Source organism: Lynx canadensis, chromosome A2 (assembly GCF_007474595.2).
Source record: "Lynx canadensis isolate LIC74 chromosome A2, mLynCan4.pri.v2, whole genome shotgun sequence".
Taxonomy (NCBI): domain Eukaryota; kingdom Metazoa; phylum Chordata; class Mammalia; order Carnivora; family Felidae; genus Lynx; species Lynx canadensis.
Genome location: NC_044304.2, coordinates 82349590 through 82376497, shown reverse-complemented (window position 1 = coordinate 82376497; position 26908 = coordinate 82349590). Strand labels below are relative to the sequence as shown.

The 26908-nt window shown below is 35.8% G+C and overlaps 1 protein-coding gene across 1 annotated transcript in view; it reads left to right on the top strand.

Annotated features, from left to right (window-relative positions):
- MAGI2 (membrane associated guanylate kinase, WW and PDZ domain containing 2) overlaps positions 1-26908 on the top strand; it is a 1350333-nt gene that overhangs the window by 840752 nt on the left and 482673 nt on the right. The window contains 1 exon segment of the mRNA XM_030307841.2: positions 9283-9495. Within this exon segment, the coding sequence (XP_030163701.2) occupies positions 9283-9495 (213 nt within the window).

Below are 26908 nucleotides of genomic sequence, written 5' to 3'. Positions count from 1 at the left end.
AATAGTTTGTTAGAGTGGGAGCACCTGGCTGGCTCAGTTAAACATCTGACTTCAGCTCGCTCAGCCATGATTTCATGGCTGGTGGGTTCAAGCCCCACACTGGACTCTTCACTGAAAGTGTAGAACCTGCTTTGGATCCTCAGTCTCCCTTTGTCTCTGCCCCTCCCCTGCTCATGTGCTCCCTCTCTCTCTCACTCTCTCTCTCTCTCAAAAATAAAAATAATAATAATAATAATAATAATATTTTAAAATTAGTCTATTAGAGTGTTAAAACCCAGTCACTTAGCAAGACCCAAGAGAAACTGGAAATGGGACACATCTACTGTATAGAGGAAAAAGAAAATTGGAATTTTTATAAGCATGAGGTATGAAAGTAGGAGCCTAAATGAAAGCAAAGTGAGGCACTGGGTAATAAGAGCTATGGATCCTCAAAATGAGAGTGTGCTACTAAAGAGATAACAACAGAGAGGACAACAAATATGAATAATGTATCCATTTTTACATCATTACCATGAGTCGACAATTCCTTTATGAGTTGAGACTGATTGTAAAGAGAATTTGAACATAAGAAGGATCCTTCTGCAAGTTCACATTTACATTATTCACATGAAACATTTATTCTTTTTTCCTTTTAACCTTTAACTTGGTAATAAAGCCAAATGTGGATTTTTCAAGGTAGGACAAGATAAATTGATGATTGAGAAGCAGGGTGAAAGAGCTCTGCTAGGAAATGTACATCTGTTTGGTGATTAATAGTATTTTACATGTACTCCATCCACATGTATAGCAAAGCAGTTGAACAAGAGAAATATCATTGACCCAATGTCACCTGAAATTGTTATTATGTTTTTGGTGTTTATTCAGTTTTCACTTTATGACATATGAGAAAAATGACTCAGGTGATAATATGGTAACCTAAAATGTTATTTGATAAAATGGATTGTCTAAGGCTATGCTGTCCAGTCTAGTAGCCACTATTCAGATATGGCTAATCAGCACTTGAAATGGGATTTGTCCAAAGCAAGAGGTGCTGTAAGTGTAAATTATACACTGGGTTTTGAAGACGTAGTAAGAAAGAAAGTAAATTATTACATTCATAACTCTTTATATTGATCATATACTGAAATGATAATATTTTTGATATATTGGACAAAGCAAAATATATTATTACAATAACTTTCATCTTTCTTTTTTCCTTTTTTAATGAAGCATGGATAAGTAGAAAAATTTAAATTGCATGTGTAGCTTGTATTTGTGGCTCACATTACATTTTTACTAGGCAGTGCTGCTCTAAGGGATTTAATATTTTTTAAATATGATATGCTTGTGAATAGGGTGTGTGCATTTTTTGGTGTTGCTAGAATTATAAATGTTCAAATGCTTTACTTTGGAAATAGATGTATATTTGATATTGAATAATCGTGTGTAACTTCCTTCTGTTCTCTTAAAGATTTCCTTGAATAATTTCTGTTTGTTTATGCTATTTGGCACAGGAGAGAAATGTTCTGAACTCTTTCGAATAATGCCTCAAGGGAGGAGTCACTAAAGAGAGGGGTTACTGACTCCCTTTAAATAAGTGAACCACCTACCCTACCCAGTCTGTGGACAGCTACTTTTAGCAAAGATTTGCCTTGTGCCTGTCCACACTAGCTAACATGAATATATGAAAATTTGGTCAGAATGACCAGAAGGAACCTATTGAAAACTTGCAAACACATTTCAGAAAATGTTAGATTAAATCATTGACATGATTTATGATTTCTGAAAAGCACTGATGGACAATTGAAGACAGTAAAAATTCAGTGTTGTCATTAGGGATAGTAATGTAAAAACCAATGTTTATGTAATTTAAAATAAACCTGAAATTCTTAGGTGGACTTTGTTGCAAAACAATTTAATTTGGCATATGAAAACACAGAAACTTTCACATTGTTTGCACCACTATGCACATTTTGAATTTTTCTTAATATTTATTTATTTTGGGGAGACAGAGAGACAGAGTGCAGCAGGAGAGGGGCAGAGATAGAGGGAGACACAGAATCTGAAGCAGGCTTCAGGCTCTGAGCTGTCAGCACAGAGCCCGACGTGGGGCTTGAACTCACGAACTGTGAGATCATGACCTCGGCTGAAGTCGGATGCCTAACCGACTGAGCCACCCAAGCACCCCACCACTATGCACATTTTGAAAGTCACATTTAACATTGAATTTTCAAAACAATTCAACAATTACTGTTCAGTGCAGGTATAGTGACAAAATGTCATTTTGGGTGTTGTCATATCTCTGGCATATGTGAGCTTAATACTTTCCTCCACAAGGGAAAAAGACATTATCTATTGGGGCCAGAGTTTTTGCATCTTGGTTCGAGGCGACTAACTACAGATGACATGATGAGGAAATGATACCTTTTTGTGGGAGACTAAATTTAAGTATCAGAACTGCTTACAAAAATAACTTCAAAAACCAGTTGGCAAAAAAGTATTCTAAAGCAAGACTCTGAGTCTTGTTTTCTGGTAGGAAGTGCAATTTTAGAAAAATAGAATATTGTCTATATTGCATTTACTAACTTTGTTTTGTATTTACATAATTTCTAAAATACTAACTCTAGCCATATGACTGTGATTCTTGCCATGGCTGACAAGTTATGATGGTTTTTGATACTAATTTTAACTTATTAATATCCCTTGGGTAGTAAGTTGAGCATATCTTAAAATTTGAATTTAGAATCCTTTTATGATTTGTTTCTATTAATAAAAATCTAAACCTCTGATGTGGATAAAAATAATTGTTTACTTATGATCTTGCAGGTTTTCTAACATGATTAGTTGCAAGTAGATCTGGAACTCTGAATTTCTTATTTCTGTTTAACGTCAAGAGTCAGATTTTTCAAGTACCATTAAGGAGGCCAAGTATCAAACTATTTGCTCTATTTATAAAACTGTAAGACACAAATGATGAGATGTCCAACCTCTTAAATTTTGTCACACATTGTTTCCAACACAAGGACAGATTCTCAGGCTCTCTGGGGATCTCAGTGATGGGCTGTGTTGTGTACATGCCCCAGAGACCCATAGGCAGTCATCTCTTCTCTACTAAACCATTATCTGAAATTGATTCTTTCTGGTTACCAAAATGGTAATAAAAGCACTGAGAATATTGGGGGGAAATGAGGGTCAAGACTTTAATCTCTGAGGTATCTTGAAGACAAGAATATTATCTTTCTAAAATCCAGCTCCACTTGGGTGCCATATAGAATGAACTATGACCATTTGATGTAAACTCTACACATGCTATCATTATACACCCAATGGACTGAAACGACAGAGTTAGCATCTGAAAATACTACTTAAAAAGCCAAATGCACTACATAATAAATCACGTTTTCATCATGAAAATTGATCTTATTTAAAGGGAAAACATGTTGGAAATAAGTAAAAGTATTTCAAAGTATTTCACTTTGGACTATTACATTTCCTCATACATAAAATTAGTATAGTATTAGTATTAGTATTAGTATAGTATAGTATAGTGTAGTATAGTATTAGTATAGTATTAGTATAGTAGGCATTTAGTATAATGCCTACTTTTTATCATAGTGTCAGAACTTAAAGGCATAAAGGATATGGTACATCTTAGAAAATACTATTTTGGTGTCTGTTCTTTTTCAATAAAGACTAGGGTACAGAAAAGAGAATAGTTTATAATTCATTGAAGTAGTCTCCTATTTCTTTTGACTCCTTGACTTCACCATTAAAATCAGTGTGGAAAGACAAATAAACAAACAGCTGGGAAAGGTCAGAACAAAGACAAAAACATTTTTAAAAATTTAAGATGTTTTGAAAAGATTATTTGGTCTAATAAGAAGAGAGATAATTCCATGATAGTCTTCAAGTGAACTACATGAAAAGTTATTTAGAAAGCTATTTTTGTCTCTTTTAGAAGACTTAGGAATGGGTCTGCATAAAAGTGGGTAATGGGGGGCATTTGGATGGCTCAGTAGGTTGAACAGCCAACTCTTGATTTTGGCTTGGGTCATGATCCCAGAGTTGTGGAGTCAAGCCCCACATAGGGTTCCCTGCTGAGCGTGGAGCCTGCCTAGGATTCTCTCTCTCTCTTGTTCTGCCCCTTTCCCACAGTCATGCTCTCTCTCTTTCTTAAATAATAATTTTAATAAGGTGTGTAATTTTCAAAGGAGTCTCTAGGCAAGTTTAGTTCGTAATGATGTAATCTGTTTTAGTCCCTCTTCCTTCACAAGAAATTAGTAAAGCTTCCATTGTAAGTGGGCATTTATTTTTTTCATTATAAAAGCAATTATTGATATTTTATAGACTATTCTTTTTATTCAGATTTCTAGAAAGCTTTTGTGTGTTTATTATATCAGAAATAGGTGCATTCATAGGGGCACATGTACCCCAATGTTTATAGCAGCATTTTCAACAATAGCCAAATCATGGAAAGAGCCTAAAGGTCCATCAACTGATGAATGGATAAAGAAGATGTGGTTTATATATACAATGGAATACTACTTGGTGATGAGAAAGAATGAAATCTGGCCATTTACAGCAACATGGATGGAATTGGAGGACATTATGCTAAGTGAAATAAGTCAGTCAGAGAAAGACAAATACCATATGTTTTCACTCATATGTGCATCTTGAGAAACTTAACAGAAGACCGTGGGGGAGGGGAAGGGGAAAAAAAAGGTACAGAGAGAGAGAGGGGGTCAAATCATAAAAGACTCTTAAATACTGAGAACAAACAGGGTTGATGGGGAGTGCGGAAGAGGGGAAAGTGGGTGACGGGCATTGAGGAGGGCACTTGTTGGGATGAGCACTGGGTGTTGTATGGAAACCAATTTGACAATAAATTATATTAAAAATAAAAAAATAATGGGGCGCCTGGGTGGCGCAGTCGGTTAAGCGTCCGACTTCAGCCAGGTCACGATCTCGCGGTCTGTGAGTTCGAGCCCCGCGTCAGGCTCTGGGCTGATGGCTCAGAGCCTGGAGCCTGTTTCCGATTCTGTGTCTCCTTCTCTCTCTGCCCCTCCCCCGTTCATGCTCTGTCTCTCTCTGTCCCAAAAATGAATAAACGTTGAAAAAAAAAATTAAAAAAAAAAAAAATAAAAAAAAATAAAAAAATAAAATCTCAAAAAAAAAAAACAATAAATAGGTGCATCAACCCTGTTTCACTCTTTTATAACTATAACTTTATGGGGAAAATCATTATTTTAAGTACTTAAAAAGCTGAGGAATAAATCAAATTCCTCAAAAAATTGTCTTTTTTACCCCAGGCATTGATTAAATTAAGACTATGTAATGTATAGATGATCGTCATTATAATAGAACTAAGTGAGCAATTTTACATATCATTTGATTTTGTCATCGTATTCAATTAAAAAATACAACTTTATATTAAATTTACACGAAACTGCTAATAAATATGTCATTCTTTACAAGATGTATTCAGTAAAAAGCGTACTAGAAACGCCTATAATATCCCACCTCATCCCCCCAAAACACACATATGCGTGCACGCGTGCATGCACACATATGCACATTTTTGGAAGCAAGGAGAGAAAAAAAATCACCTAAACTGCTCCAGCTTTATTATTTAGTAGCAATTATCACCTTTCCCTTTTGAAAGTGATACATTTGTGCCTATTGGTTGTGGGTTTGAATGAATTTCTCTTACTGTCAGTTCAGGGCAGAAATGCAAATTTCATCACACTTTTCCCCCCACCCCCTCTTGAGAGGCAATGTAGTATTTTGAAGAGATGAGGTCCTAAGACAAACAGATACAGGTTTTCCACTGGCTTCATGTATAATATTGGTAAATAGACTAATTTCTGGGGCCTCCCATTTTCTTTTAAGTGTAGAGACAGAATGATTTCATACTGTTTTGTGATAAATAACCAAAGTAGCCACCATATATGGAGACCTGTTCTGATCCAGTCACATTATACATTCCTTCGTTATCATTAATCCTTAAACAGCACTATGGAGTAAGAGGTATTCTAGTCCTCATTTGATCCAAGAGTGCATAGGTTAAATGTCCATTACAGTATCCAGCTCAGTAAATTACATGGTGGTGGTGGTGATGTTAATAATTGTTATTGTAGTTGCTGTTGTGACTATAGTCATCTTACAGCCCTATGTTCCTGGTTTAACTAAAAAAATTTAAGGATGTAAAGAAGTAACCAGTTTAGGGGACACAAGGATTCGAAGACAGGTGTATTTCTGCACGATCTGTGCCATTAAACATTACACCATAGTGTTACTGTATTTTGAGATTTTAGATTCTCTAAACGTTGGCACTGTACCATAGAGGCATTTCATTCTTAACGGGACACTTTCCAAATTGTATTTAAAAACAGTTTTGGTTTTTATTTTCTTCTGAAAACATGTTGATATTTTACCTAACAGGCACAATTTTCCCTTAGTATATGGATTTCTATAGACTTCTATCAGAGTTCCAATGACTTAGCTACCTGACTACCTGATTAATTCTTCAACTTAGTTTAGGTATTTCTGGTTGCCTTGTTCTATGCATTGGATTTGGTATAATAGCAAATTCTCTGTAAATTATATGTCTCAAGTGTAGTAACTATATGGGTTATTTCTGTGCCTCTTCTAAATTGTTATTATTATTGCTAATGAAGATAATCTTAACATTTTAACTAATGATTCATACAGTTTTACATCTAAAATTTAATCTGTAGTCTTATTTTCATAAATCAAATTGTAGAAATAGAATATTACTGCATAATTTATAATCACATCACATGCCAATAGGTGTAATTACTTAGCAATATAAATTCAACAGAATCTGTTATTTAATATTTATTTTTAGCCTGAGCAATGAATTTATTTCTAATTAATAAAAGGTTATGTTTCTACCTCAGGGAGATTTAAACCATGAGAGACAAGTTGGAAGAAAAATAACACTGAAACGTGATCCATTTTTCTTAATACTGTATATATTTGAAAGCATTAAAGTTCTCAGAATACTACTTAAAAGTATGTTATTTATTGGGACATGTAGGGTGATTTATTAGTTTCACTTTATGTTTATTAGATAAGCAGTTAAGTATTGAGATTCCATAGAAAGCATAGCAGTGTACTGAGAATGGTGCAAGCCCTTAGGGATGCTGAAATATAATGATAATTAATAGACTGCTAAGAAGTAACTAGCAGTTTTTGTTTGCTCAGAATTCAGCAAGAACATTCAAAGGTCTGATTCATTTGAAATGCTCTAAATTAAATTAGAAAGTAACCTTTAGCAAAATGTCTATCATCCACTTTTCAGACGTCTGTATAAAAGTTTTACATGTATAAGAACCACTTTACATGATGATGTTTTTCCCCCTTGTATTTCTCTTACAACTGTGAATATCCATGAAAATGAGCAACAGCATTAGTGTTCCAGCTAGCCTTTGGAATATTCACTTAGTGCCAGCAGGACATTTACACTGCCATTAAGACTATTGCAATTTTACAGCCTATGAAGCACTTCTTCATACATCCTTCTTCTTCACAGCAATCCAGTGATGAGGGCAAGTGTAGTAGACATTGGTCATTCCTGCTGACCCAACACTCCAAGACCATTCCTTCCTGGAGATGAGATGGGTGGAAGGTGGGACTCCAGCTCCCTCTCCCCAAATCAAAGGAGAACAGCCATTCTCCTGCCCTAATCTGTCAGGTCACCCTCTGGCTGAGGCTTAGCCAATGAGACAACCCAGCCTGAGAGTTTTCCTGGAAATGAGCGGATCAGAGCTCCTGAGCAGAGATTGGGATTCATTCTAGCTGAGGGAGTGGCAGCCAAGGGCAGTGCCCATGGCAATGGAGCTGTGGGCTTTCAGAGTTGGGGACCAGCAGAGGCAACTTTGGTGTTTTGACGGAATTCCTTTGCTTTTGCTCATTTTTCCCAAGATTTTTCAGCTTCTTCCTTCAACTAATCGTCCCATATCTTCTCAGCACATCCCTGTCATGTTCAGTCTAACTAGAATTGGTTTTTGGTTATTTGCAACCCAGAATTTAGGTATAACAAGTGTGCTGTTTCCAATGTATAGATGAAGAAATAACTTCCTTGAATTGTAGTTATGTAGAAAAGCCAAGTCTAGAACCCATGACTTCTAGTTAAAGTTTGTTTCTTTTGCAAAACACTGTTTTCCCAGTTACCTTCAGTGGCCTCTGCAGATAGTGAAATGTGCTTCTTCCTCTGTGCCTCCTTGGTTGCAGTACTTAGTCCTATTTCCTGTTATAATACTTATCTGCTTGATGTCAAATGCACCTATCTTCCACACTACACTGTTGAGCATCTGGAAGACAAGGATTGTTTTATATTCATCGTTTTCTCTCAAACATATATTGGAGTGTTTGGGTGCAGAGTCAGTACTAAATAAAGATTTTAATGAATGAGTAGCAAATATGTGCATAAATTATTCAATTAACTGAAAACACCAAGGTGGGTTTCGAAGATGATGCTAAAAGTATAACACTGATTTTATAAAACACCATTATGTTCTTTACCGATCAAAATTTTAGACTATAAATAATTTGCCTTAAATATATAAAGGTACTCACTTAGTAAATATTTATTCTATGCCTACCATGTGTCAGGCTGTTATTACAGAGAGAAATAACAATTAGACTCCTTCTTTGAGAAGTCTGACAGACTGATGGGAGAAACAAATATTCCATCACTCCAATCATGGAGCTATGGGAAAAAGAGCTGTAGTAATCTGAAGAATGATTAGGGCAGCAGGCGCACTGTCAGTAGCCATGTGAACCATTAAACTGGCATGGAGATACCACTCTGGGCAGGCTGCTGTGCTGTATGCATCAAGGACAACAGCCAGAGCCCTCTGAAAGCTGGAGAAAAGCACAATGTGCTTTGCTTTCCAGAATGTTGTGAGATTTGCTTTAAAAAAAAAGTCACCTGCACCCTTATTCAGACATTATTTTTAAAAAGGTTATCAAATTTTAAAAATAATTTAGAAATTGCTATGAGCCATATGAGATGAATGCATATGACTATATTTTGGTTTGGCAAAAGGTGAGAATGAAGATAAATCTGTACCCTTATTTAAGCATTAAAGCCCAATTCAATAGAAGCAATAAATAAAGGTATATATAAAAATGTGAAAGGATAAAAAAATCATATGCATGTAAAATACATATGTATGTAAGAAACAGGATGCATATTTATCAATATAATTTCCAATCTTTATGAATTATGCATACAGTAGGAGAATATTTAAATCCATGTTTTGGTATCATTTGCAGACAATTACTACGGCACACCGAAGCCTCCCGCAGAACCAGCACCATTATTATTAAATGTGACAGACCAGATACTTCCGGGAGCCACTCCAAGTGCTGAAGGAAAACGGAAGAGGAATAAATCAGTAAGCAACATGGAGAAAGCAAGTATAGAGCCTCCTGAGGAGGAAGAGGAAGAGAGGCCTGTGGTCAATGGAAATGGAGTAGTAACACCAGGTTAGTCATTTATATATATGTACATGTATACCTATGATTATAGTTATCTTCAGAGAGAAGATTATGGTATCAAATGGAAAGGACATAATTCTTGTATCCATTTTATTGTTTTAATTTTGACTTATCAAGCAATTCATTCAAGTTCCTCAGTCTTTGTTTCACTTACACAGTATTAATGGCAATATCATGAATGGTTTCTACATCTTAGAAAATGTTACAAGTCATGAATATGATTGTGGAAAGTTCTGGGGTCTTTCTTTGTTAACTAATGTTAGATAAAAATCTATCCTTAGAAATCTTGCTATACTCACAGTTCTGTAAACTGTGTGAGGTTGTGTCATATGATTTAGTTAACAACTTCAATGAATACAGTCCTCAAAATGACCACAGCTATAGTGTGTCCATACAGTTTTCCCTCTACCCTTACTATCTGACAATGTGGAGAAAGCATCTTTATACATTGACTTTGTGAAGACACCTGCCCTTGAACAAGGAAAACTTGTTATCTCTTTCATATATGATCTATCATATCATATATATAAAGAATGTCAGGCAGATATAAAGTGTGTTTGTGCAAGGTATGGCTTTGCTATTTTCTTGTGCTTATTACTAATAGAGTGCTAAATAGTTTATTTCTAAAAATGATTTTTTTCATTATATTATTCATAATTAAATGTTACCAAAAGTATGGCATTCTTGTAGCCTCTAAGCTTAGTTATTTAATTTTTAATAACAGCATATGAGTAGGCATTGAAAATCTAAGAGCTCTGTTAAAGCTCTTGAAAAAATGTTAACCCGTTCACCTTGCATACATATTATTCATAATATATGACCTACAACTAAGGTACTTTGATGTCTGTATTTTTAATTATCACTGTACTGTTTCTATAGTGACATAGTATTTGAATTTCCATGCTCAATTATTTTTATCAAAGTTTCATAAGCTTGTTTTTTACCTTCCTTGTTCATAATACCTGTAAAAATGTTCTTTCTTGAACATAAGGAAACCAAAATCTAATCTGTGCTAATCAAGGCGTAAAACCGTAAAAAGTGGTTTCATCTTGGTTACTCAGAGGAGAACAACCTCCTCCATTAATATAATGGTGAAAAACATGCTCTGATCTTACCAATAACTGATTTCTGGATACAAATGCTAAAAACCACTATTGATACATAATGTAACCTTTTTACTATGAAATGATCAGATAATTTTCAAGCAATTAGATTTTTTCTTTTTTAATTCTGAAATATCTTTGTCAAAATATTTACTTCTCATGATGTAATAGATTTAAATTAATAGTACATAGTTTCCTTAGTTGATATTTGATATGAAAAACAAAATGATTTAGCCAAGTGGAAGCAATAATCACAAAAGAAGCAGAAATTGGGGATCAAAGTGCAGTTACAGTTTCTTAATGGTTAACACCTGATAGCTAAAAACATAAAATATTTGTCCTTGGTTGGGCCTGAATCATTTGTTTCTAATTCATTTCTATTCTGTATAGGGTAAATCAAATGAAGCATTCTTGACCCACAGATTTGTAAACTAGAAATTAATTGGGGGTCATAGTGAATCTAGAAAGCACCATTCCCTTCCATTTATACCCTAAACATGAGGAATTGTTTTTTGTTTTGCTTTGTTTTGTTTTGCTTTGTTTTTCTGGCTGGTCAGTGTTTAAAGACACAAAGAAAATGGGTTAGTTTGAACTCTTCTTAACCAGTTCTAACTGGTCTGTCCTTGGACCTCCTAGCCTGAGGACAATAGGAAAAAATTGCCCAGGCCAACTCTAGGATTTCTGGAGAGTCAGTAGATGTCACAGATGTTTACAGATGCTTACAGTGGTTCTGTAAGCCTGGCTGAGCAAGTGGCTGTTATGCTGTCTTTTTCTTTCCCATTATGGGAGAAGAGACATATAAATTAGGCAGCTCTTTGCCCAGTGTTCAAAGATGGAGGAAACAGCCCCAAACCAGAGAATTGCTCTGTCATCCCTTATTAGAAAACCTTGTTTTCTTTTATGTTTCTCCAATAGAAATTTTAGGATTCACTTTGCCTCCCTCTCATATACATATGTGCAGCTTTTCACCTTTTGAACCTCATCACATTTTTTCCAGCACAGGCTTTTTATCCTGCCTTTGTTTTCTTTCCATACACATTCACCAGATATAAAGAACTTCAACAATACCGAGAAAATTGTTGCTTAAAGTTTAGTTAACACTGCCCTATTTCGACTAAGAGCTTATAATACTAATTAATATCAGATGTCAATTCAGAGCATAAATAGTGTCATTGATGAGGCACATTTGGAGCATAAGAAAAGCTTACTGAGGCAATTCTGTTCCATTACAAAAAATACTGATAATAAGTAATGTAAAATTTAACTTCTTTTGGATGCTTGCCATGTGCTGGGAACTCCCTAACCTCATTCTATGTACTAGTTCATTTAATTGTCCTAATAGATTTTACAGATTGGGTACTATTTTACAAATTAAGACACCGAGGTACACTACAGTTAAGTAATTTGCCCAGTAACTGGAGTTTATATATAGGAAATATATATAAATATAAGATATATTTATATACAAATATAAATTATATATATATATAATATATATATATGTATGTATATAAAGAACCCATGATCTTAGCAGCTATGCTATCTTGAATCTTATAGCACCAAATAGAGGCATAAATATGTTACTCAGCAATGTGTAGACGCATGACCACTATTTTACTTGTACCTCTTTAAAAGTGGCATTCTGAGTTTCTACCTACCAAAAGTTTCTAATTTCTTTCATTTCTTGAAGTCATCTACAACTGGGGTTATTCAGTTCTGTGGATATAAAGAAAAATCCTATTTCTTATAATATTCTGTATGTATTTAAACATAAAACCTAACCAATTTTAAATCCTTATACACTTTACCAAAATGAATTATTTTCTCTATGTAAATAATAATAGATTTTAGAGGAGTCCTCAATTTACTTCTGTTACTCATTTTCTTCACTTTTTTCTCCTTTGAACTTATACTTAGAATGATATATTTCTTGTATTTTCAGACCATATTCATGTAAAGTTGGTGACCACCTTTAAATATATAATTTCTACATGGAGCTCTACTAACATTATCAATAAATATTCATATATTTTATGTGAACTACCGTATGCTAGGTTCCCGTTTTGCTCAAAATTACATCAAACAGATGGATGTAGCCCATATCACCTAGAAAAGCCATAGAATGATCTTTCAGTGTCTCAGATCAGAAATGTTTCTCTTCTGACATATGTCAGTTTGGTGGTAGGAATCAATATAGTTCTATCCTTAGAAATGTAGTTCTATGCATGTTACTACTAAAAGTTAGAAAAATAAAAATGTAATAAAATAAATAGTGGCAACCCTCCTTTAATGAATTCATGACATGGGCTAGACATAGTGTACGTATTTTATCTCTTATCTCATAATCATAGCATACTTAACAAAGAATATGCTGAAATTTGGCTAAAAGGTGCTTAACTAAGGTAACAGTTAATTTAGTAACAGAGTTGAGATCTGGACCCAGGAACACCTGAACTCATCCTCTCTCCAGCCACATTTCTCTGGGCTGTTAACCATGCTGAGGACAAAATGACTCCTGACCTCCATCAAGTCGAATCACAGTCTTTCAGCTCAGTGTATTTCATTACATTGTATTCTGTTATATTTGTCCTTTATTGAATTTGTGGCTGTGGTGTTAGATCTAATGCTTGCAAGGATGATATATCTTTACATCATCTTAGAGAATCTGTCTTTAAACTGATATTTAAAATTCATATCCCCAGGAAACCTTTCTTGACATTAACCTCATCTATATTTAGACATCTTTATCATGTTAGAGTTGACATCCAGCTGCATGGCTTCAAATACTGTAGATTTACCTGCAGCCTTCACTTTTCTGGTGTGTTCCAGAGCTGTAGTTCTAACTATTGCCCCCTGGACTCCCCATGCTAGGAATTTCTATGGCAACTTAAATACAACATTCTACCTAAATTCTTCTCCCATAAAAGAGACAAGCTGATCAACTCAGAAAGGCCTTTGCTTGATTTTTCAAATTCTTCTTTTCACCCAGATAGCTCTGGGTTTTTTGATGCTTCTTTCCCCCAGGCTTGTTCTATATTATTGGGTATAAAAGATCCTGGACCTGTAGTTTTAATCTCTTGTTTCCAAGTATCACCATCCTAGATTACTGCTGTGTCACCTCATTTGTGGACCACAGTCCCCTAACTGATCTACATTCCTCCAGGCTCCATCCCTATCAGATTGCCTATTATTCCTCCATCAATGAAAGATTCTTGAACCAGCACTTGATCACGTAACTATCCTTCCCAAAACTTGGATGAGCTTCCGTTTCTACTGCCCCAGACCCCCTGGACAATCCACATTTTACTGAAACATCTCTGTTAGCTTTGGTCCCTACTCCTCCTCTACCTCTTCTCTGATCCACATCCCACACTCATAAAACACATCCACGTGTTTGAGAAGGCCTTCTCCACATTGTAACCTCCTATTCTTTTGGTCAAAATATACTAAAATTTTTGATATTCCTAAGAAATCACTTGTTGACTCCCAGGATGAAAAATTGAGTCTGTCTCTCTCTGAATTATCGAAGTACTATTTACAGCCTTCACTCATTTGGAAGCTACTTATTAGCCTGGTATTTATAGGTCACTTTTCATAATGTGTATGTCTGGCATCCCCACATACATTATAAGCACTGCCAGGATGAGGGCAATTTTACTTTTTGTTTAGCTGTGTCAGTGATTAGTATATATCTTTAAATATCTCAAGATCTCGTAAATCTTTATTCTTTAGTCAACCAAACCTCTAAGAGAATGTCAAAGCTTTACTGCATCAACATGATTGGCTTTATTTCATGCTCATTTTACACTGCTGAGGGTCTTCAACATGTGTTCCTTCTAAGTTTGAAAGATTTGACATGCTTTTTTTTTAATATATTTTTGAGAGAGAGAGAGAGAGAAAGCACGAGTGGGGGAGGGGCAGAGAGAGAGGTAGAGAGAGAATCCCAGGCAGGCTCTGTGCTGTCAGCACAGAGCCCCACTCAAGGCTCCATCAAACAAACTGGTAGATCGTGACCTGAGCTGAAACCATAAGTTGGCTGCTTAACCTCCTGAGGCGATTGCTTAACCGACCAGGTGCCCCAAATGATAGGACATTCTTGATCTTCCATTCCCTCAAAAGTTATTTGATAACTAAAGAAAATTATGTAGAAGTATATTTTAAATGTATATTCTTAGATATAAGAATTTTTCATTTTCTCTGTGAAAATACCAAAAATAGATAGGTGGATGTTGAATCATTATATTTTACACCCGAAACTGGTATAACACTGTATGTTAACTGTACTGGAATTAAAGTAAAGTAAAATAAAATAAAATAGGTGGATAAAAAGTACATAGTTTTGTTTAAGATTGAACTTTTCTGAAGAAAAGAAAATCCTATAAACCATAGTAATTGGGTTAAGCTTTCTTGGATTTCTTTTATTTCATGAATTATACGCTAAACTTTTCCGGAAAGTAATTCACCATTATATTGTAGCTTCCCCTCACCAGCTATTAGTAAGTCTAGTGCAAAGAATTAGAAATGCACATATATTTTAAAGGCAGCTAAATCCCTCTGTTAATACACACATACACACACAATGCCAGGAGGAACAGGGCCCGTGAGAGCTACCTTCACCAACAAAGGGAATACAGTATGTGTACACAGAGCCGCCTTCTCCAGGCCCCCAAGCCCGCAATTAGTGCAAATGAACTGCATCTCCCAGAGAGCAAACAGAGTGTCCCTTATGTGATCACCGAGTGTCCTCAGCAATGATCTCAGTTCACCATTAGGGACCCGCATCCAGGTCCTGTGCCGCTTGGCACGCTGACTGTGCCTGCACCATCAGTCCTGGTTTTGTGAATGAGGTCCTGTCACTGTCAAAAGAATTATGTCCTCCGTAGTGAATCTCGCTGTTTTCCTGTGAATAATAGCCCACTCTGAAACCACCCCAACGCCGCCTATCCCCTGCTTATTTTTGTGTGGGTTCACAGAGACTGTGATGTGTGTATCCACTCAGATCTTTATCTTTTTTTTTTCTTTTTCACTCTGAGGAGGCTTAATTTTATGATCTTGTTCCCAAACACAGTAGTAGGGTTTATCTTTCCATTGGAGGGGCACATTTCTGGGTCTATTTTAAATCAACCTTCTAAAATTAGATATTCCCTTTACAAATGGGGAGCATCTTTTCTTAAAAGGATTATTTGAAAGTTAAAACTGCCCTAATTGTAAAATGCTCTGAGTGTGATTATAAAGTAATAAGATAATCACTTTAGAGCTCATGGTTATGAACTACAGTAGTAATTTTATCTACAGCACTGGGGGGAAAATTGAAATCATGAGTAGTTTCAGGAATGTCACTTCAAGTCAAGGCCAGCTCACTTTGCTATTAAACTAAAAACGATGCATTATTTGAACCTCTTCGTGCCCTCAAACTGATTCAGCATTTTAGGGATCTCGCACTCAACCTTTGTGGAGAGCATTTTTCTACTTCTCTGAGCTGTGTAGGATGTGATGTGTAGGAGAGAGAGATTTGATAGACGAACAAGGAGTGCAGAGCAAGAACAACCAGGGTAACTCTCAGGTTTGTATAGCACTTGCAGAAGCCTGAGGACAGGATGCAATATTTAAGTGGCTTCATGTGCTCCAGGCATCCTTAAAGCTTAATCGTATTTCTAATCATAGCCGTCCATTCTCTCTAGGTCTGATTTTCGCTCTGTGTTCCATTTTCTTGTCTCCTGTTTCTCCTCATAAGCAGTGACGATAATTTCAGTGTGAAATCTCAGCTTCTTTATTGCCAAAGAGTGCTCTAGTTATTTCTGGGTGAGGCCTGGACTTTGTTCCTGAAGAGGGAAGGTCTCTGTGTGCACTCATTCCTTCTACATAGCTTCATTGCTGGGAATAGCAGCCTCATATTTTCCCTCCTAATTGACTTCTTGCTCTCATCGAATAATACCTTGACTTCAATTTGGCCCCAAAGAATAGCACTTGAATTATCAAGATCAAAATGAAATAAAGGCTTCTTCTTTTTCTCTTTCAGACCTTTTGATGTTCCTAAAACTTCACAAGGGGCTATTATGTTTTACATAGTACTAGTCTCGTGGAATATTTTCAGAATTTTGAAAGCAAGATCTAAAAGATTCTGCACATTTATATCCTATATTTCATTTGTATCTTGCTTTGGTCTTTGAATATTTTCAATACTTATATCACTTTCTCTCACCCAAAGTTAGTTGAGGGCTTGTGGGACTTGGTTCTATATAATAAACATCTTCCAAATTCATTACATTTATTAAAATCAAATGACGTATACAGTTTCAAAGTTATGGGGATTCATTTTATTGCCATTATTCTAGTCTCCTTTTACTAAAATGTTAAAAATGAAATATTGCAGAAAGAAGATACACTTATTAAGGCAGCTCTTCTCCCTTATTAATGGGAAATAATTCCCTCTACTAATCTTTCTAGTAAATCTTTACAATTTAGTTTTTTAAATCTTGGATTTTTTTTCTTTGTCATCTTCTGCTTGTGGTTAGACCTTGACTTTTCTATTTTCTTAATTTCACATATTGTTCTTATAGTGCTTCAAAGAAACTATAACCAACTGAGGGTTTTAGATATAGATTAAAAATAATTTGGGGGTATCGAACATGTTTTCTTAGTAATTCACATTTCCCTGCCTATCTTCCTGAATAGGTGAAATGCAATTTGGTTACAAATTTTACAGATAAAAGGTCATTTCTTGAAAGGACTGGGAATTTCTCTTTCCTCAATTGGTCATAAGCTCAGTTAATCATTACCCTAACTTTCCCTAATTCTAATATTTTATTCTAAGTTTATTTTTATATACATATAATTTTACATAAATATATTATATATAAATTACCACCGTGTCTAAGGGCCATCTCTTCTCATTCACCTCATCTCTTTCACATATCTTATATGAAAAGAACTTACATACACTGTTGTTAGGAGTGAAAACTCTTGCAGCCACTGTAGAAAACAGTAAAGAACTTCCTCAAAAAGTTAAAAATATATCTGTCCTATGATCCAGCAATTGCACTACTAAGTATTTACTCAAAGAATAAAACAATACTAATTCAAAGAAATATGTTCACCCTATATCTACTGCAGCACTATTTACAGTAGCCAGATTATGGAAACAGCCCAAGGGTTCATCAACTGATGAATGGATAAAGTAGAGGTGTATATGTATACAATGGAATATTACTCAACCATAAAAAAATGAAACCTTGCCATTTGCAACCACATGGATGGAGCTAGAGAGTGTTATGCTAAGCCAAATAAGTCAGAGAAAGACAAATACCATATGATTTCACTCCCGTGTGGAATTTAAGAAACAAAACAAACAAACAAGCAAAAGATGCGAAAAAGAGAGGCAAACCAAGAAACAGACTTTTAACGACAGAGAGTAAAATGATGGTGACTAGAGGGGAGGAAAGTGGGGGAATGAGTTAAAGAGATGATGAGGATTAAGGAGTGCACCTGTGATGAGCACCAGGTGTTGTATGGAAGGGATGAATCGTTACATTGTACACTTGAAACTAATATTGCACTGTATGTTAACTAGCTGAAATTTAAATAAAAACTTTTAAAAAGAATTTATATAATGCATTTTTTTAGAACTTAGAAACACTTTAGGAGAACTAAGAAGTTAAAAAGAAACACTGCAAGTCAGTAATCAGTGTATATAGAAATATCTCTGAAAAAGCAGAAAAGTAATCTTCTTTGTTAACTGGCTAGCTACAGCACAGGGAGTATAAACAGGAGGGAAGCCTACTTTGTGTTGTGTTTTCCCTTTGTACTTTTGGATTTCGTCCATGTGCATATTTTACTACATCAAAAAAGTAATTAGTTTTTTAAATGATGAGTAAAAATTCATTAATCATTTAAAATGCAAACATTTTAGCACCCATAGTATAATCCTTCTTTTTATTTTAGAAGGTTTAGGAAAATTGGTAAGAGCACTCTGTGATCAAGAAGCTATAATCTTGACTTCTTTTAATCTACTGGCTACATAGAACACAGGTGGCCACTACATGATTGCTTCCTTTCTGAAGACAGAATGCTCTCCACTTTCACTATAGGATATAATCTATAGTATGGTCATAATAGAAAATCAATTGAAACGATGTTTGTCTCTTATCTAAGAGTCAACCCTTGAAATGTTCATTCATTTATAAGACCCTGTGGTTCAAATTTTAACTAAGAACTTCAGCTTCTAGAAGTGAAGGGAGGACCATGCTCTGACAGCCCCCTCCCCCACTAAAATGCAATAAGACCTTGTATTAGTATAACAAATACACTTTTTGATGAGATTACTGAGTTTGCAAGAAAGCAAGGTAAATCTTCATGCTCCACCACTTTGGTCACTACCACAAATGAGCAGAAATGAAAGTGAGAAGCAATCTGTTCTAAAAAGACTTGAAAACCAAGGTTGCCCTAGTAATGTATGAGGAGACTAAGCATTGGGCTAATATAAAATCGGGGGGCTAAGCCTCTGATTCTGCTTTCAGTCTATACCCTCAGCGGTGCCAAAGTGCTGCCAAGTTCATTGCTCGGTAGCAGCCCCTCGTGCCCAGCAAAATCAAATGCAGGACTCTACAGGAATAATACAGAACTTGAAAAAAAAAAGTGTGGATTCTGAAAATCCTCAGAATTTTCTTCCTTTAAATCACTTAACCACACAACATGTCTCAACTAAGGAAGGAAAACTCAATTTATGTAAACACCTTTTTAAAAGGAAATATTAGCTTTGTGTGTATCTCTTTTGTTAGAAATTGCATTTTTAAAGTTTATTTATTTATTTTGAGAGAAGAGCGTATGTGAGTGGGGGAGGGGCGGAAAGAGAGGGAGAGAAAGAGAGAGAGAATCCCAATCAGGCTCTGCACTGTCAGCACAGAGCCTGACACGGGGCTCAAACCCATGAAATCACGAGATCATGACCTGAGCCGAAACCAAGAATCAGATGCTCAACCAACTGCACCACCCAGGTGCCCCAGAAATTGGATATTAAAAAAAAAAGTAGTATCTTTAAAATTATACAAACTTGACTACACTTCTTGTTTCTGTGGGGAAAGACTATTTAGGCTGCTTGACTGATTTCACTATGTGATTTACTTAGTGTTTTTGAAGTAGTAGAATTCACTGATAATAATATATAACATTTACTGAACACCTACTGTTCTAAGCAATTTATATACATGCCACATCTAGTGCTTATACGGAGGTATGTTATTATCCCTATTGTATGCTTAAGGAAAGTGAGACATGCCCAGAGTGATTAAATAATTTCCCCAACCTCAGACTGTAAAGAACAGATTCAAACTCAGGCAGTCTGACACCAGCCTTAGCAATTATGTTCTTCTGTTTCTTGTGGAGTGTGTTTGTTGTTACCTTAGAAGCACTAAACAAAAATCAAAAGAAAAAAAATATCTCAGATTGTTCCTATTCTCTTTTCTTATCAACTACAAATGTGTTCCTCACAATCTTTTTTTTTCCCTCAAATGCTCTCTAGCTATGCTTATTTCTAAAGAAATAATATGAAGACAGGAGGGAAACAAATGATTAGATTCATTAAAATTTGTCACATAGCCATTAGAAATATAAATCCCAGAGCTCTCACAGGGTAAACCAAATTTTGGAAATTCAAATTTTATGACAGTTCAAGAAATAAAATCAACAATTTCCTGTCTAGCTTAAAAACATTGTTTTTCCCTTGTTTCGAAGGATGGCAATTACATAAATTTCAACATTAACTATATGCATAGACCATGTCAAGTGAAAATATGGATAACATATAAAACGCATTCTTCTTGAAATGGATTTATCTTGGTTTCTGATTATTCTTTAATAAAACTGAGTGGGGCATTCAAAACAATGGCATTCTGATTTATTCTTAGTCTTGTGTCCAAAAGGCAATGTGTTAGATATTTGTAGGGCGATAAATGTGTAAGCAAATGGAATGGCAACAATACATATTGTTGTATCTCAACACCTTAGACTAGACCAGAGCTATAGAATTTATGTGAGGTGGACTGAATTATGTAAAAATGCATACATTTAATTCTCTTCCAATTAAATGGCTTGCAGTCCCTCTACAATGTACAGATATTTGGGTTTTTCTTATTTTCTTATGTGAAGAAGAAAAGCATTTGCTAAATCCAACAAAACACCATTACATTAGGAAAGAGGAAAGAAATTATATTTCTTAAACCTTCACAACAGCAAAGGTGTACGTAAAATATGGTTTTTTATAGGTCCTCCTTTATAAGACTACATTGTCAATGTCTGTTTTGTGTCTCAATGTCTTTGTAGAGCTTCTAGGAAATTCAACAGTTCTGGTCAAAGGAAATTTTTTTTTATCATTATCATTCTTTAAAAAGAGATGTTCCTTCTTTATTGAAATATTCTTTGATTCTATTGTTAGTGATACAAAACAAAACATGCCTTGCTCTGGTTCATAAGGCATCTAAGTGACCTAGAAATGCAAAATGGAATACTCAGAAAAAATGTCAGTGTTTGATAAAGTCTGTTCACTTCAGCAGCAAGCATCTTAGGAAAAAATTACATTTACATATCCAAAAATTCATGTTTAGATTTAACAATAAGACCAGGCTGAGAAATTTGTCTTGGAAGTCAAAAAGGACAATTCTACATGGCTATTTTCAATCAAGAAATAGCTTCACAGTGCTCTAAAAGTAAAGCATATACCTGGATTATTTGGTCCCTTCTTAGTCGAAATTTAAATAGTCCAGGACTTCCCAAATTGTAGATCTGACATATATGAGGTCTGTGTGCGGGCACATCTACACCCATGCTTGTCTAAGCTGAAGTCCGTGAGAGGAGAGAGAGGCATGTCAACAGGAGTGGCTATACGTGCACCCTTGGTTGGCATGTAAGATCTGTTCTTTCCCATCCTTTTATTAGTAAATATCGGTTTGGGTGGTACATCCAGATAATGGAATGTTTTCAGTCCTAAGGAGAAATGAGCTCTAAGCCATTAAAATACATTCAATAAACTTGAATACATATTACTAAGTGCATCTCATTACTAAGTGCAAGAAGCCAATCTGAAAAGGCTCTATACCATATGACATTCTGGATAAGGCAAAACTATGAAGACAGTAAAAGCATCAGTGTGGTTGCCAGGAGTTAGAAGGGGAGGCCGGGATGAATAGGCAGAGCACAGAGGATTTTTAGGGCAGTGAAACTTGGTATGATATTATAATGGAATATACATAGCATTATACATTTGTCTAAACCCATAAGATGTATCATCCACAGTGAACCCTAATTTAATCTATGGTCTTTGGGTGATAATGATGTGGCAGTGTAGGTTCATCAGTTGTAACAAATGTACCACACTGGTGGGGGATATTTGTAATGGGGAGGCTCTATGCATGGAGGGTACGCAGGGAATATATGGGAAATCTCTATACTTTTCTTTAATTTTGCTGTAAACTTAAAATTTTTTAAAAACTAGTCTATTTTTTTTTAAATCCATTCTGTTCTTAATGGGTACATTCTCAGTTACTTATACATTACCCAACATATCTGATTAAAAATAATAAGCCTCACAGAAGAAAGACTTAATCATATTATCCAAAATGCAGTAAAGTTATCTTCTATTTTTCTTATGAAGCAGGGAAACTATTATGAGGTAGCATGACTGTTCAGTGAATTGTAAGCTGAACTCACCTAATATATTATGTAAGTAGTTGCATTGAGCCCTTTCCCCAATTTCTATACTGAAGTCCAAGTCACCAGAATCTTAGAAAGCAAACTTATTTGGAAATAGGGTCATTGTAGATGCAATTAGTTAAGATGAAGTCATACTAGAGTAAGCCGGCCCCTGATCCAGTATGACTTGTGTCCTCATAAAAAGGGGAAATCGAGACACAGACATGTACACAGTAAGAACGCCATATGAAGACTGGAATTCTGCTACCATAAACCAAGTAAATACCAGAAGCTAGCAGACAGGTCTGGAATAGATCCTTCTCTAGTGCCTCCAGAAGGATCATGGCCCTGCCAAACCCTTAATTTAGGATGTCTAGTCTCCAGAACTGTAAGATAACACATTTCTATTGTTTAAGGCATCCAGTTTGTGGTATTTGTTATGACAGCCCTAGCAAACTAACAATGCATACCATTTGGACCACATTCTCTTTGACTACCCACTGCCTAACCTAGTGCCTGGCACTTAGTAGGGTCTCAACAAATGTTTAATTAATTAATTAACAACACTGTCATAGTAATATAGGAAATGGAATGCCAGTTCCTTCTCTAGCTGAGTGCTAAGTATTGGAATTCTTCAGACAGTTGCCTTAGGTACTATTATTTCCATATGCTATATTGCCATCCTAGAAATTTGTATATAACTCTTTAGTGTCATTGAATATCACTTAGTAAATCATTATGATAGTACTGTATGTAGTTACCTAGAGTTGGGGGGAGGTACTTCCTCTCTATCCACCATGTTGTCTTACATGTCAAAGAAGGTACTTAATTTGCACTCTCCTGGCACCTTAACCTACGCTACCCAGACAGAATGGGCGTGACTTATCTGAATGATGCATCTTAGAAGGATATTTGGGCCTGCTTGACTCAACTCCTCTTTTTCTTCCTTTTAATGTTCTACATCCATCTTCTGAAAATAGATTCTGCCCCTGCATGGGCAGCCTGCCCTGGTTCTGTGCTGCCTGTGGATACAATTTGCCTGATTGTGGGTTTCACCAGAAGCCCTTGACTCTGACCATAAATTACATCCATAGATTGGCCTTTATGAATAGTAAATATGGGAATGTTACAGTTCTCCATTTGCCTTACTCATTTTTTTCTCTTATTTTGTTCAGATAGAGAAAGTAGGTGCTACTTATTACTTCCTATCAACCCAGTTCATTACTGGTTGATTACTTACAGTTGACTACAGTTCATTACTAGTTGATTACTTCCTATCAACCCAGCCTGATAAAATTCTTCTCTCCCCTATTAACCTCTTTTCAAGTATCTTGCACATTGTAGGTATTAAATTCGTGTTTGCTAATGTAATGATTAATCCATTAGATAAGAATAAAGGAATGAATGAGTTAAACACATGTTAGACAAACTGAGAGAAATTGTCACCATAATCTCTGGCACATCAATAAATATAATTGTAGACATCTCCAAAGACTCAAAGTAAAAAAAAAAAAAAGTATATTTATTCATATCTAAGCTTCTTGAATGAATTCTCTGTCAGCATATTATATATTTTCATTCACTCTTTAGTCCATTCCCACCTGGTTTCTGCACCCACCATTCCACTATAACTACTACCATAACTGGTAGCTAATAACTCCAGTGACCTCCTCCGTGTCATTAATTTCAGTAGATTTGATGCCCTTATATTGTGGACTATTTAGAAGCTTTGGCCAAAGGTAGTAAGTGTTTCCTCCTCATTGTCCTTTGTTTGGCTTCTATGGCATGAAGATCAACTGGTTTTCCTATTACTTTCCTGACTGTTCTTTCCTAATCATTCTCTCATTGACTCTTTTTTTTAATTTTTATTTTATTTTTATTTTTTTTTTTACCGTTTATTTTATTTTTGAGACAGAGAGAGACAGAGCATGAACGGGGGAGGGTCAGAGAGAGAGGGAGACACAGAATCTGAAGCAGGCTCCAGGCTCTGAGCTGTCAGCACAGAGCCTGACGCGGGGCTCGAACTCACGGACCGCGAGATCATGACCTGAGCCGAAGTCGGCCGCTCAACTGACTGAGCCACCCAGGCGCCCCTCTCATTGACTCTTAAATGTGGGAATTCCTCAGACAGCTGCTCTAGGGATTCCGATTTCCACTTGCTACACTGCCTCTCCAGGCAATTTCATTCACTCCCCTGGCATAAATTATAATACAGTCTAGCCATATTCTGTTGTTTCTTGAATTGATTCTCTCCAGCCAAGCACCCGTTGACATGACATGTCCGTTGTGAGTTTGGCATGGACCTCTGTCTCCGTGTGCCCAAAACAATACACATATTCCCCTATCTCCCCACACAGTCCTGCTCCTTCTGTCATATTTTCTATCTCAGTGAATGGCTTTGCCACCAGGTTTACTGTGACGTCTCATTTTTTTTCTTATCTGTCCAGTTTTTTTTAATCATACCAAATCTACCCTCTAAATATTTTTCAGTCCACTCATTCCATGCCCATGCCACTATCATCTCTCATCTGGAGCACAAAAATAACTCCCCACTGATCTGTAAATATCTACTCTTGCCATTCTTAAAACCCCAGAATAGTTAAGGGGAATCTTTGTGGGGAATGAAAATCTGGTTGTGTTGTCTCCTTGATTAAGATACATCAACGTATTCTCATTGCTTTTAGGATATAGCCCCAAATTCTGAGCATGGTTTCTAAGGCTTTGCCTAATTAAGCCCTTGTTTATTGATTTTTTTTTTTCTCCATTACCTTCCTCTGAAAAAAGTCTCTTGATTTCTTTTTCAAGTTTCAGGTCAGTAGCACATTGGGGAAAAAAGGCTTTCCTTGACTCTTTATATAAAATTAGGTGAGGGGCGCCTGGGTGGCGCAGTCGGTTAAGCGTCCGACTTCAGCCAGGTCACGATCTCGCGGTCCGTGAGTTCGAGCCCCGCGTCAGGCTCTGGGCTGATGGCTCAGAGCCTGGAGCCTGTTTCCGATTCTGTGTCTCCCTCTCTCTCTGCCCCTCCCCTGTTCATGCTCTGTCTCTCTCTGTCCCAAAATAAATAAACGTGGGGCGCCTGGGTGGCGCAGTCGGTTAAGCGTCGGACTTCAGCCAGGTCACGATCTCGCGGTCCGTGAGTTCGAGCCCCGCGTCAGGCTCTGGGCTGATGGCTCGGAGCCTGGAGCCTGTTTCCGATTCTGTGTCTCCCTCTCTCTGCCCCTCCCCCGTTCATGCTCTGTCTCTCTCTCTCTGTCCCAAAAATAAATAAATGTTGAAAAAAAAAAAAAAAATAAATAAATAAATAAATAAACGTTAAAAAATTTTTTTTTAAATTAGGTGAATGCATATGCATAATATCACAGATTTGCCTGGGAAAGCATTCATCACACTTAAAATTGTTTAAAGATTACACATCTTGACATATTTTGAGGTCCACAAGAGCAGGGATCATGCCTCTCTTGTTCATTCTTCTGTCCTGAGTTCCTGACAATTGCGTGCTTAATAAATGTTGACTAAGTGAATATTGAATGAGTGAATATTTCAGAACATGACCTTGCATTTTAACTTTTCAAATACAACATGACATTTGGAAACACCTGAGAGCAGTGTATTTCGTGTATTGGTAATTATATGTAATAAGGTACAGCAATGAGCATCTCAAGAGAGCAATGGTATCTTTTCTTGCTGCTTCTTTCCCACATATTTACAAAGGTCAATTCTTTATGAGGAATCAGCTGGAAGACTGCATCCATATTCTTTTAATAAAGTCTTCTTTTTAAGGGCAAAACCATGAAAGCTGGTAACATGTTCTTGTGCTTCCTAATTCTTATAGATACCTTAATATGGCCCTCTGAGATTGATGCATGCAGGGAAAACATTGATCTAAGCAACTGATTGAGACAAAGGTAGCATTCAACTTTAATTAACTCCTTGTAAATTACCTTTATTAATTTTTAAAGTTATAAATATAATAGACAGCCAATGAATGCAGAGATACATAAACACGACTTCTTCCACCCCATCTAAATTTACTATCCTTAAGTAATCAAATTTGGCAATACATTGTACATCTTCCATCCTTTTTTCATGTTCATATAATTATATGCAAAGCTATATGCATATATCTAAGAGAACTTGGTGTTTGCTTATTTTTTAAAGATAGGATTAACAATATATATTACTTTGCAACTTGGATTACTCTTTGAGTAGTAATTATGAGCATCTTTTTCAGTTCAATAGATACCCATCTAATTCATTGTTTTTAAACTGCAGTTTTCCATGGTAATGATAACCACAATTTACTTAATCATATTTTCATTGTTAGGCATTAAAACCATTTTCAGGGCTTTATTATTACATATACTGCAATATATATTGTTATACATGTATTCTTATACCATAACACCTTTTTTCTAGAGGATATATTTCTGTCTATCTATCTATCTATCTATCTATCTATCTATAGAGGATATATTCCCATATATAGAGATATATATTAAGCGGGATTACTTTGCCAAAGAACATGTGCATTTGTATATGTATATTTTTAATGTTAATAGTTATTGGTTATGTTCCCAAATGGTTGTAGACTTTCATATTTTTAAGTTGACTGTCCT